This window comes from Sturnus vulgaris, chromosome 1 (assembly GCF_052056855.1).
Source record: "Sturnus vulgaris isolate bStuVul1 chromosome 1, bStuVul1.hap1, whole genome shotgun sequence".
Classification (NCBI taxonomy): Eukaryota; Metazoa; Chordata; class Aves; order Passeriformes; family Sturnidae; genus Sturnus; species Sturnus vulgaris.
In genome coordinates this window covers 122445606-122458951 of record NC_142243.1, presented here as the reverse complement: position 1 = coordinate 122458951, position 13346 = coordinate 122445606, and the positions used below count along the sequence as shown (strand labels likewise).

The window sequence follows — 13346 nt, the reverse complement described above, 5'->3', positions numbered from 1 at the left end:
TCTCTGCAGTCCACACGTGACAGAAAAATAGCTTACACCCCACAGTACAACTGAGTTGTTTAAAAGAACAGGGAGGGGATTTATTGCAAAACCTACCAGTAGTTTTCAGTAAATAATATACCTAAGAAGATTGCCCTCAAGCAGCTAAAACGTAGAAGACTGTTCTACTTCTGTTTTATTACCTTCCGACTGCTCCTTTCATCTTCATCTTCAGATGGATCTGACTGGTGTTTTGGGTTATCCATCTGAAGAAATGCTCTGACATCTGGGCTAGAAACACATTAACTTCATTAGCACACCAATCATCTGCATGATTTTCAGCCATAAACAGAGCATAGGATTGAACAGGAACATACAAAGAAGTTACTCATCACAAAGTTTTATATTTAAGTTCTGGTAATTAAGGACTGTGTGCAAGCAATACTTTCTTTTACAGCAACATAATTCAACTTCCAAATGTGTTATACAGCATAAACCTTTTCATTTGCAAAAACCTGACACGTTGAAGTATATGTATATGAAAACTTCAGAAGGAAACATTGCAGAACTGCATTTAAAGATAATAATCAGAAGAAAGCAGGAGTTCTAAGTGGCTAGCAGTCTCCAAGAAACCAAATTTCTTCCAAAAACCTGAAGAGTTGAAATTTTTGTTTTCTAAAATTAATTGTCCAATACAATAGGGAATGAAATACATTATCTGTATCCCAAGGAAAGACACATGTTCCAAGGGATGCACAGCAATAACGTTCCTCTCCCCATTCACTTTAAAGGAGAAGACAGTGATCTTGTATTCAAAATTCCTTCTGGCTGGGCATTGTCAAAACAATGTTAAGAAATCCTTCCCGTCAGCTGCAGGACACAAATGCTTCAGGAATTAGCAACAGGCTTCCCACAGTACCTAAGGAGATGCATTTTATCTTCAGCAGTGGTTTCAAGCTCTGTCTTGGTGGGGCTGGGGGACAAGGACTGAGAGAAAGGTGGGAAAGTAAGAGAATTCCAAGAACACAAATTTCTTCTTCCAGGAAGAAAGGGTTGTCCAACAGATCAAAAAAATATAACTCCTTTCTGAACCACAGCACAGCTAAAGGATAATGTAATGCAACTGAGGAAAAATTAATTCCTAAAGAATAGGTATTGTGTATAGCCTGTATAAACCACTTCAAGAGATGATTTGAATCTTTCAAGTTCCTTCAGTTCACTAAAAGGCAATCTTCTTATCGAGGAATAAATCTTACCTCCATTTCAGAGACTTTAAGTTGTTTGAGAAGGACTCAGGGCAGTCACTGATCGGAAACTCCCCATGAGCCATTCAGTACAAGAAAAGCACTAGCTTACTATGGAGCTGCTCTTTTAATCAGTTCTTAGAATATATAAAATAGGGTAGTTTTATGTAAGAAACAGATGTACTCGCTATTTTCAATCCCTTCACCTTCACACATCCTTGATCAGTGAGGATCAGAAGTAAAAGATGAGCTGTTTCTGACACTTTTCCAGCTCCTGTAATTTCCTGTCTGCACTACTGAACCTACCTCATATCCTAGGCTGAGGCTCCCAGCCTTCATCACTTACATTCTGTATTCCTAAATCCTATTTGAAATATGTTTCAGTTACCTTCAGCCTTTCAGGTTTAAAGCACAGCAACAAGACTATTCACATAATTTCCTACCTACATTTCAGTTTAATACTTTCCATTTTATATAAACTCCAAATTCTGATCTATTTCAGCATGTCTTGTATCCTGAGGCCAGGAAGACAAAAATTGCAGTGGTTTGGACACTGTGGTTATACTGGGTCATGATGCAACAAGTTAAGTTTCAGAACGTTTGGATATCATAAAATCAAGAATAAAAAGTTATGGTTAATGCTTTTCACTAGATAGAACAACAGAAACAGACCTTAATTACCTTTAAGCATTAATTATTCTGGACAACTGGCTGATTAAATAGAGCATGTTGTAATACATTGCAAATAGTTACTATAGTAACTTTGTTCATGACTGAATTCACAGCAGGAAAAACATAAAAACATCAATTCACAGGAACAGGCTGCTGTACAGTTGCAGAGTATTCCACAATCTCCACAATAGCCAGAATCATAACTGATTGATGTTACACTGTTCACATTTGCAATTTTAAAAGCAATGCAAAGAACTACTGATTAAAAATAAAAAAATTTCATGTACCAATTTCTTAGGCAAGATTGCAGCATGTTATGCATAATGCTATACAGATTGGTAGGACTTCTGTGCTGTATTAACTCACATGGAATAACTCAATGTATTTCAGAATACATGGAAACTATTCCTAAAATAACCTCATCTATGAAATTAAAAGGATTGAGAAAACCACTTAAAAAGGGATACTCATTATACATTATACATAAACTACCAGCAAAAGTTGGTTCTGTCTGGATTTTTATGATTGGCTGAATAAATTTATTTTATGGATTATCTCTGAAATACACGAAAGAGTGTCAAACTCTGCTTAAATACGGTTGCTTATGTAATACTCTTTCTGCATTAGTCTTCCTGCAAAAACAATGTAATACCACACAGAAATTTCAGATGCACATAGAAATATGAACAAACCCAAAAAGTCACACAAATTTCAAAGCAAAGATGGTAAAATTAATAGCCAGTGACAGAAGCTTAACATTTAAGACATACTTCATTTAAGTAATGGTGCCCAGCTGCTCCCTCTTCTCACCACATTTTCTTAAAAAAATTCTATCATCTTTCTGATATCTTTCTTACAGAAAGCAAAGGTTCAAAAAGCCATAATACAGCAAAGTACAGCAACACTTTAAAAGAGGGCAATAATATAAAGCAAGGTTTGTTTTCCCCAACACAGTCTGCAAGTTCCTAAAATTCAGCGGTTTCACATTCACTTTTATATTACTCAGATTTTGAAATCAGAAAAAAATTGTGACTGATTTTCTTGTAAGGAACACATTCAGATCCTGCCTCTCACTTACAGAACTGATAACTCATTTCCCCACAGGTTGCAGAGTATTGTCATCCCTGAGTTCTTCAAGTGTTATGCAAATGTTCTCATTCTCATTAAGGAGCTACTTTGGACTATTTAAAAATAACTGCATTACATCTTTAATGCATCCTCTATTATACAGTTTTTCAAACAGGTTTTCTTTGGACATGTTCTGATAGACAGCAATTAAATGCAGTAATACTTCAGTGAAGGCCTACATTTGAGGGGGTGAGCAGCCCACTTTCATGAGTTGTGTAGTGTTTTAGGGAGGCTCACAGTGCTCCCTAGGAACAAACTCCCAGATCCTATTAAGGGCAGCAGTCAGAAAGGGGGACACACCATCAGATCTCTATCCATTCTGCCCTACCTATCCCTACCTTTTCTTGGAACATCTGCATTCTACCCGTGAAAGCAAGCTGTCTATCACAGTTAGTCTGCCAAGGAAATGCAGCTTGAAGCTAGTGCACTTAATTCCCAGTTTGGACTAAGCCAGTGATCTCACCCTGTATTCCACCTGACAGTGACTGCAGGAAAATCCTTATCAACTGTCACAGGGTCTCTCTAAGCACTCCAATACACCTTAGGTTTTTCTTGGATTTTTTACCGAGCAAAAAGGTTTGGCTTTGATACACCATTCAAGAAATGTGCCAGACCCAAGAAAAAATGGCCACTGATGGAAAATAAGAACACAGTGCTGCATGTTTCAAAGAATAATGCAAATATTACCATCTTGGACACAATGCAACTGACATTTGTACTTTTCACTTCAGATGTTCAGGTGCCTTCCCATCCAGAAATGAGAACACCTTGAATCATCCTTAAGCTTTTAGTGAAACAATTCTCCTAAGCACGACTTAAAATATATGACATGCTGATACTGGTTTTAATGCTTAAAAGATGCAGTGGAAGGTGGATTTCCTAATGATTCTGTGAAGAACACACAACCCACTAAGTCTTCCTTGTACATCACTAACTTTACATAAGTTATTTGACCTAGTTTCAAATTTAATTAGCACATTAAAGCAAAACTAAGAAAGCAAGGATTGACTATCTGTGAAGACTCAGTTATCACGTATCCCTTGAGTAGCTTCTATCAGATTTTACAAAAAATCCCAAGCACCAAGATCAAAGATTTGGCATTTCCTCTACAACAACATTCACTGGAACACAGAAAAGGTGACAGATTACATAATTAATTATATGATTTGTTGCAATACAACTCTGCAAAAAGCAAAAGCTAACTTCAGAAAAACAATCACCTTGCAGTGATTAAAAGAGAAACAACACAGAAATTAGTGCAAAATTAAATGGTTTTGCACTGAACTGTGGATAAAGGCTTTTTCTCCCGTGTAATTCACTATTTCTTAAAGGGTGGGGTGGAGTAGAACAGTACAAGACAAACTTTAGTCTCTATTTGTTGTTTTTATTGTAGAACTCTGTTTAATAAGATTATTGAATACACTTTAATCAGCACCAAACACTATCAGACCTATGTCTTAACCCTGGTTTAAGTCAGTTAAGTCAGATAAGTGCCATTTTAAAAAACATTGATTCTTCTACAGTTGCATTCAAGAATAAAACAATTTTAAAAGCTCACAAAAATTTAAGGAGGCAGGTGGATTTGAGGTTTGATGTTTTTTTAAGCACACCATTTAGTGCTCTCCATAACAAAGAAAGTACTATTTTACCTCTGGAGAACAAATATAGTATGTTTTGGAACAAAAATATTTGGTAATTGGATATACTGACAACCAGAGGAGGAGACTGGCCTAAATAAGCCAGTATCCTTTCCCAATGAAACAAAACAGATTGATTTTTAGTAATTTGTTATATTAAAGTGTTTTTTATTATTTCCCAAAGAACAGTACCATGAACACAAACCTTATAATGTTTGTTCTGGTGGAAAGGTATCCTTCCGTGAAGACTTTGTTAGTAATTTTTTTCCACTAATCAAAAGAAGTATATATAAAATGTTTTTTTTTTTTAATCGTGAAAGGAAAGGAAGTACATATTTCAGGTTGACAGGACATTAAATAGTCCATTTGTTGTGAAAAAAGAAAATCTGACTGCATGCTGCGAACTGCAGTGATTCTGTTAGAGTTACTTTCTCCGGTGGGAAATGGGAAACTTCACAGGCTGTACAAATAGGCTAATTAAACAAAGCATATGTATTAAAGACATTTACTCAGCACTAAAGCCAAGCACAGAGCTTTACCATTTTACCAACTCAAGCAACATAGATTGAATGGATTTAGTTGAAAACTGATTACAGCCTTCAACTGAAAGAAGGCACCTGTTTGCCCTGCAATGGGTTCTCACAAACAGTGCTGTTCTCCAGATTTAACCAGAGCTCACTGTCCTAACACCATCTCCCATTCACTGGTGGTGGTGAACACACCTGCAGTCCTGCTGGGAACAGTTTAGGTACAAGCTTATCCATCATTTCCTTTAGGCAGATTAGCTTGGTTATCCCAAGCCATCTCAGCAAGCTAATTAAGCCACTTGATTATTGTGCTTTAAACAAGTTCTGGAGCACACATGAACTGCTCTTAACAAAAAAAAAAATATACCGGCAGTGATTGACTGCCAGCAATGCAGCAGCGAGAGACAGCAGGGCAAAACAGTACAGCCACTGGTAAAAGAAACATCTGCCCTACAGCAACATTTTACTGTGGAATCTGCACCCTTGGAATTAAGATCAGTTAATTGCCTGCAAATTGATTTGTAGGATGGTTTTCAGAAAACAAAAACACTTTTATACTCCTCAGTCTGTAGATTTTTCCTGAACGGATGGCCATATAAAGTTTATTTTTTTTATACTGAAGAGCTCTGAACAGGTAAAACACATTTTCTGGTTAAATACCTTATTTGCAATTTTGTATTTAACATATCTTTTCATCTCATGTCTTTTCAACAGCCCTTATAAAACAGAAATGAAACTACTTACTGGTTGCATAGCTCTGGCTGTCTAACTAAATTTTGAATGAATTCATTCAGTCCTGCTCTTCTCTGTTTAATAAAATCTGAAAAAAACAGATTTATTAGAATCATCAGTCAGCTTGTGAAAAAGACTTATTTTCTTATTCAGGTTTTTTTAGGATTTAAAGCAGCAGTTAAAAGGAGACTGGCCCATGACTGATTTAGAACAGGATTGGTTCTACATATGAAAACTGCAAGCTTCGAACATTGAACTGAGCTGAGAGAATAAATTTCAGTGTCTCTGTAACACTATGTAAAAATGCTGAAAGCCAGGTGGATTAGAAGTGCCACCCTGTGCTTCCAGAACAGTGTGTAACCACAGCAGGCTAATCTGTGCAGCCTTTGTTGCACGGGTGAGCCCTTCAGCACCTGATTCCACAGGAAGAAAAACCCCAAGAACCCACAGGCAAAACCTGACATCAGCTGCACAAGTCAAGTTTTTACATGAACAGTCCTACCAAGCAGCATATTTCCATAACGTATGTATGGCAGGGAGAAAATTGCACAATTCGTCCTGCTGGCAGGCACTCAGAGCCATCAGAGGTAACAAAATAAAATAGTTTCCTTTAGATTTTGGACATCACCTCCAACATTAAAAGAGATAATCCTCAGAATCCCTTCCCTTATCTAAAGCTTAAGACACATAAATGTTCTGTAGCAATATGGAAAGATACACAAAGGATTTAGAATAGAGAGAGAGTTCTAACATAAAATAAAGTGTAAAATGGAATAATCTTATCTTTCATTACTTGTATCAACAGTAATTTGTATGGAAAAAGAATACTGAACTCATGCACTAACTTTTAAGGCATTCCAATGACTGTCATATCCAGATTACTGACAGTCATTAAAATTTTAAATTAAAATTAAGTTTTAATTAACACCTGTACTTAAAATATTAAGAAAAATGACCATATTATTTCAGGCATATAATCCCTGAACTCTTCCTAGGGTATTTAATAATCTCAAATTACTGACATCTAACAGGAAGGTAAATTTGCATACAGATATTATGGGAGTCACCAACATCAGCAATTTCAGTGTGGCAGATGTTCAATGTCATCAGTCACTCTAAGCCTACAGGGCTATCCATGCTGGTGAAGATAAAATAGCTGTAACAGCTGAAATTTTCAGGGTCTGTATTCTGACTGGTTTCTGTTCCATTTTTTCAAGTTAAAACAAGATTAATTTTAAAATAACCTAAGTGCCAAAAGAACTGGAGCATTTAAAAGGTAATTTAAATGACAATATTTTTGGTAGATTTTGGTAAAGGCATGTAAAGGTCTCACTCTGCTGCATTTCAATGCAGTAGTACAATGCTGCATACCAATGGATGGATTACAGAAGTAAAATACCTTTTCAATATTTGTACAATATGTAACTTGTTTCAGGAGTCAGCAGACATATTACATCAAAGCTTCAATAAACCAGTGTTAAGAAAAAAATTATTTACATAAGCATCATGGCTCCATCTCCACCCTGCCTCCCAGCAAGAAACATCTTGAGAACTATTTAGTTTCTCATGCTTCAAGGATTTCAGCGTAGTTCACGGAAATTTAAAACAAGTTTGAGGACTTTGTTTTACATATGTAATTTCAATAAAATTTTAGTCGAGGTTTTTTTCCCCATTAAAACTCCAGTTTCCTAAATTTGGCTCCAAGAAATCCACCTGTGTATTTGCCTGTACAGCAAACCAGACCGCATGGCATTCTCTGGTCTTCAGCCAGCTCTGAGAACCCAAGGTCAGAGAAAAGGAACCAGAACTAAACAAGAAGTCCCTGTAGACAAAATACATGTAGAACTTTTGGCAATCATTTACATCTTCATCAAAAGAGAACATCAGAGCTTGGATACTTGTATTTGATTATTCTAATAAAAAATAAAACAGAATTTCACATCAGGATCCGGATATTAACTGCAATTGCCAAACACTAGGTTTGTTTGTCAGAACTTTTAAAAAAATCCAATCCTACACATCCTAAGAGCTCAACAGCTTCGGATCTATTTGTTCCTCAGCAAAGGACAAAATGTAACGATTGAAACAGGTGCAGGAGGAGATGAAACTACAAACAGTGTGACCACATCAGCAAGCCAGGGGAGGGTGGGAGGGGTCCAAAGAATACCGGGAAAAGCCTGAAGTAAAAAATGGCTTGAATGAATGTACAAACACACAGAGCAATGGCCTGGCCTTCCCATTTGCCTTTTTGGTTATTCATCTGTGGTGCCACCAGGTTACTTCAAGGCACTTTACAAGTGACTTTCATTAGTATTTTGCTGTGTACAGAGCAAGCTAAATGAGAACCTATCACTGGCAACTGGAGCACAACATATTCACATTGGACACGCTTCCTGTTGTTGTTCTACTTATAGAACAAGTTCATTTTCACCTGAATTGTACAAGGAAGCACATTCAGATAAAGAGAGTTCTAAAGTCCTCAAAGATAAATCTTTGAGTTATTTCATTTTCCAGAGATGGCTGTGGGGCATGTAACACAAAGAAAAGCTTAAAATGGATTATGCATAAAGCTGAGGAAGAGCTTGGAGTTTGGCTTTTGCTTTTATAGAAGAGCGATCACACCTGACAGTTCAGAATCAGAATCCTAAATATGGGAGGGCTGGAAGGAGCTGTAGCCTTCAGTGCAGAGAGGCACAGGGTGACCAAGCAATGCTTTGTTCACTATCACAAGGTAAAACACCTACCCACACTAGTTTCTGCTCTTGACTGAAGCATGACTAAACTTTGGTTTAGTCACTGTTTTGAGGACCGCTGCAAAACTCATATAAGACAGTTTCTTGTAGGCTGGAATGGATCAATTTTCACATAAAGAAACTGACAAAATGAATAACAAGATGATGACATACCAGGATCAAAATTATCTCCAAATATTCTTTTAGCTGGAATCTTCAGGTTCATGGTGGGAAATTGCTTCTTTAGCTAAAAACAAAACACATAAAATTGGATTGTGCTTAGACATTAAAGTATTTAGAAATAATTGCATTTTGTTTTCTGATGAACAGTTTGAACACTTGATTATTAGTAATTCTGCTATGCCATTTCCTCTGCTCATACACAAGGGAAAAAAACATACCCAGAACAATCTGTACTCAGCTTGTTTGCAATAGACATACCCTTTTAAATTCAAAGGCCATCTCATCTTCAGCTTATGGACTACTAGAGCAATAGTGCAAAATGATTTGTCCCAGGTTAAAAAAACAACTTTCAGTGTCGTTTTTATTTTCCTTTTTTTCCCTTCCTTCACCAATTCTTTATCTCTTTTGGGTTTGTTTTTCTCTTGCTTGCACAGGCTGTATGCATGATGTTTAGGACAGACTGGGGACACAGACATCTGGGATTTGTCCAAATTACATTCTTAAACCTTTAGAAATCACAGGCGGTTTACCCCTACACCAAAATTGCAAAGAGATGAACAGTCTATTTTAGGATCCTGCACTTGATAATTCGATTATTACTACACTTGATAAACTGACCAAAAGATAGTATACAAAACCAGCGAATTATATATTAAAAAAAAACCCCAAACCTGACACTAATCAAGCCTTAACTACTTTACTTCACCTTCAAGTGCTTCAGAAGAGTAATCTTACTCTCATACTCTTAAAGAGTAGTTTTCTACTCCAGTAGCTGGCAATTCTTCTTCCCTTAGCAACACCAGTATTTCTTTCAGTTAGCAGCACAAGTTCTTTTTGGTGTATATATTGTATGAATTACACTGAACAGAAACTGGACTAAATGTCCTCCTGGTTATGCTTCCCCAGGACCTCACCTCTGGCCATGTTAGAGACACCAAGGCTGAACAAACTTCAGCAGAGCAAGGCCAATCCCAATGGCAAGGGAGCGTGGCAAAGGAACAGGATCACCCACACTCCCTCTAAAAGGAGGAATTTCTGTTTGCACATCCCTTACAGGTCTATCCCTGCAAGATGCAGGCAAAGCATAGCATGGGGTATCCGGGAGCATTTCAAACATTTCCAAGAACATTTCCAAGCTCACAGCCTGTCTTTGGAGACCTCTGCCACATGCAAATCAATGCACAGGGAGGCAGAAGAGAGAAGGCTTGACTACTTCCCAGAAAGACAGTGTAAGCAGCTGGTAATATTTTAGTATGGGAATCAGAGGGGAATTATTTCCCCTTTTGTTAAAGCAAAAATTATGGTCTCTAAATATGAAGAACTGGAGGAAAGTATGGATACAGCACACATAACCCAGACACTTGTACCTGAACAAGTATTTAACCCATTTGCCCACTATGTAAAAAGGGCAAAACTCTCCTCTAGCAACAAACCTAAGAAATCCATACTTAGTTGCTGAAGGGGACTGTTTACTTTGGAACACTGACCACATTTTTTTGTGTAAAAAATCATACCTGCCATAAAACTGCGAGTATGAATTGCCATCAATGACTGACTAGAAAATTTCTGTTAAGAAACAAGGATTTGTTCATTGCTTTCAGTACTTGAAAGAAAAACACTTATTTTAGCGGAAACACGTCTATCTAGATGTTTTGTGGGTTGTTTCATTATGAACAAAAGCACATTTTATATGTTTTGACAACAACTAAACTGGAAGTTTCATTAAGCTATGATCCCAAGGAACTATAAAAACCATGACAAATAAGTGGATTTTGAGTCTGAAATTCAAACAAACTGGAGTTTAAAAAACCCACTTCATAATTTTCTTTAATTAGGCTCTTATGGTTACTAAATGTTGACACAAACTCCTCAAGAGAGGATTAACTCAAACCATAACATTGCAAGCAAGTGTTACTTTGCTATTCTGGCAAGATTTCATAGCTTGCTTTTTGCTCACCGTATTGTAGAGTTTATCAAACTCTGCATACCGTCGAAAGACAAACCACTCATTTCTGCCAACAGAGACCAACACTTTGTAAACCTGTAGGAACAAGGACAGTGTTATTGCCCACGAAGCTTAATAAAACCTCCCAAGTTTAATCTTGTGGTGGAAGTAAGGGCACTCTGTTAAATTTATGGTGTAAATGCACTTATCAAACCATGTATTTCTTACAGCTAAGTCACACAGACATCAACAGAAATAATTAAAAGAATAATTAAAAGAATCTTGTACTTTACAGAAATTTTTTTAAATACCAAGTAAGCAAAAACTAACACCAAAACTGATTTAGTGGAGTTTCATAAATTAGTTAATATCCAGAAAGAACACCTGGCCATCAGATAATAGTCCATTAAAATTTAATATGGCATTTGTTAACAATTTGATAATCTGTAATAAAAACTAATATCAAAGAAGAAAAGCATTTAAAATACTGAAGACTTCCTTCACCAAAACCTAAAGAGAAAGTATATATGGAAGGTACAAAGATAACATTTGAACACCATGAATACAGAAGAATGCTGGCTGATGGCACAATTGTTCAGGGAGAAAAAATGGTGCTGTGGCTAAAATACAGCCCCATATAACACAATAAGCAGCACTGGGATGAAGGGAGGTGTAGCTGGAAAATTGGAACCTGTGGCACACTTCTGGCCTTTCAAATGCCATGTCACAGAGCACTTTGATAACTAGACAGATTTTCAGTCCCTGGATTCATAAATCTGGTTGGCAGCTGTGTGTGCAGCAGGCTTCTCCTGTCTCACAGGCAATTAGATGTCTTCACTTCTCTACCTTCTTGTAGTTCCAGAAGGAGCTCAGCTATTCCTTCAGGGAAGAGGATGGGCACAGCAAGGAAATGAGTGCAGGGCACTGCTAATTCCCAATGCAGAAACTGGACCAGTGCCCCCAGTCTCCCTTCTGCCCTGGAACAGCACCTTGGCTCTGTCTCTAACTCCGCAGTGGAAGTGGCAGCCACCACCATCGGTTCCCCAGCCCGAGGGCTGCAGTCAGGCTGTGTTAACTGCTCTTATAAACTGTTCTCAGTCCCAGGCCCTGGGGGACACAGGAAGTTGGTTGGAAGCATCCAGCAGAATGCTGATGAGACCTTCTAAGAAAACCCAGTTTGCCTCATACTGCTAAACAAGTGTTAGCATAAAACCTTCACTGTGGACAGTGTAAGCTTCAGCTGCTAAACTTAAGCACAGTCCTCCTGAACTGGCTCTCTTATAGAGCAATCAAATCCTGCAATATTCAAACACAAAACACCTCTGCTCCCCACGACTGCACGGCAAATCAATGCCACTACACTTGAGCAGAGGGCCAAAGTAGCTGGGGAGAAAGTACAGAGAGCAGAGTGCACAGGCAAGCATAACTCAGTGTATGAGGTGATATCCACCTCCTTGGCAACTGCTAAATTAAAACAGTTTTGCTCTCAGATGCAACGATGCAATCAACATTTTTTACACAGCAGAGCATAAAAAAACCCTGTATGAGGTCATCCAATTCACAGCACTAACAAAGCTCTTGCACACCCCAACAAAGGAACAGCTGCAAGTCCAACAGTCATGGACATACTGAGAGGTGAGAAGACACAAAATATCCACAAAGATTCTGGCAAAACCTAAAACCATGATGTGCCTGAGCTGTGTTACTACTCTCAGCTACACCTGTGTAATGATTAGAGAGATGTGCAATGCTTATTTCTAGAAGGGTGGGGGGAAGGAACCTAGACTGACTTAGATAAGAACCTTTTAAAATCGAATTATTCCTAATCTAAATTTGGTCTTAGAAGACTCCTTAAACATAGATATGATGCATCCACAACTCATAGTATGTGGGTAAAAACCACAAAGCTTTGAGAAAAATAAAAAGGAAGAAATAATAAACAGAATTCCTAAAAGCATCACTATAAAATATCTTCCTAGCTATAGACAAGACAGGATCCAGCTATTTCTGGATGCAGTAGGATTTCTTCGCAAAAGAAGTCATTGAAATTAAAAGCCTTCAATTCTGTTTGTGGTAGCTCATGCTCCTAGATTAAATGCTTGATTTTTATTAAACAAAGAAATATAAAAAGGTAGGCTGTTTTCAAATTTTGACAGAGGAATTACTGAGAAAGTTAGGAAACTATTTATTGTCAACAAATTATTAAAAAAAAAAAAAAAAAAAAAGCAAAAACAACTCCCAATTTCCACAGGGCTGGGGATTAATATTATACATCACAGGTCTGAGACAAAGTTTTCAGATTTAATCAGACAAACAGCACCCTTGAAAGAGATTTTTTAATAAGCCTGTATATGATATGGGTGTAAAGGGAGATGAGAACAGGTCAGAAGAGAAAATTAAGCCTCAGACATCAAACAGCACAGGGATAAAAGTGAGAAACCCAAAACAAAGCTATTTGTCAAAACAGGCGAAAGAATGACCTAATATGCAGCAAGGACAGAAAGCAATTAATATAGGCTAGAAATGGTTCAAAACAAGGAAATACTTTACTCTTTTTATGGAGAAAG

The 13346-nt window shown here is 37.3% G+C and overlaps 1 protein-coding gene across 5 annotated transcripts in view; it reads right to left on the bottom strand.

The window, feature by feature from the left end:
- Positions 1-13346, bottom strand: part of SGK3 (serum/glucocorticoid regulated kinase family member 3) — a 54962-nt gene that overhangs the window by 10407 nt on the left and 31209 nt on the right. For all 5 annotated transcript variants that reach the window (XM_014873023.2, XM_088175791.1, XM_088175798.1 and 2 more), the window contains 4 exons: positions 10792-10875; positions 8826-8898; positions 5932-6007; positions 183-270 (listed from right to left, as the gene is read on the bottom strand). In XM_014873023.2, the coding sequence (XP_014728509.1) occupies positions 183-270; positions 5932-6007; positions 8826-8898; positions 10792-10875 (321 nt within the window). The remainder of the gene's footprint in view (positions 1-182; positions 271-5931; positions 6008-8825; positions 8899-10791; positions 10876-13346) is intronic.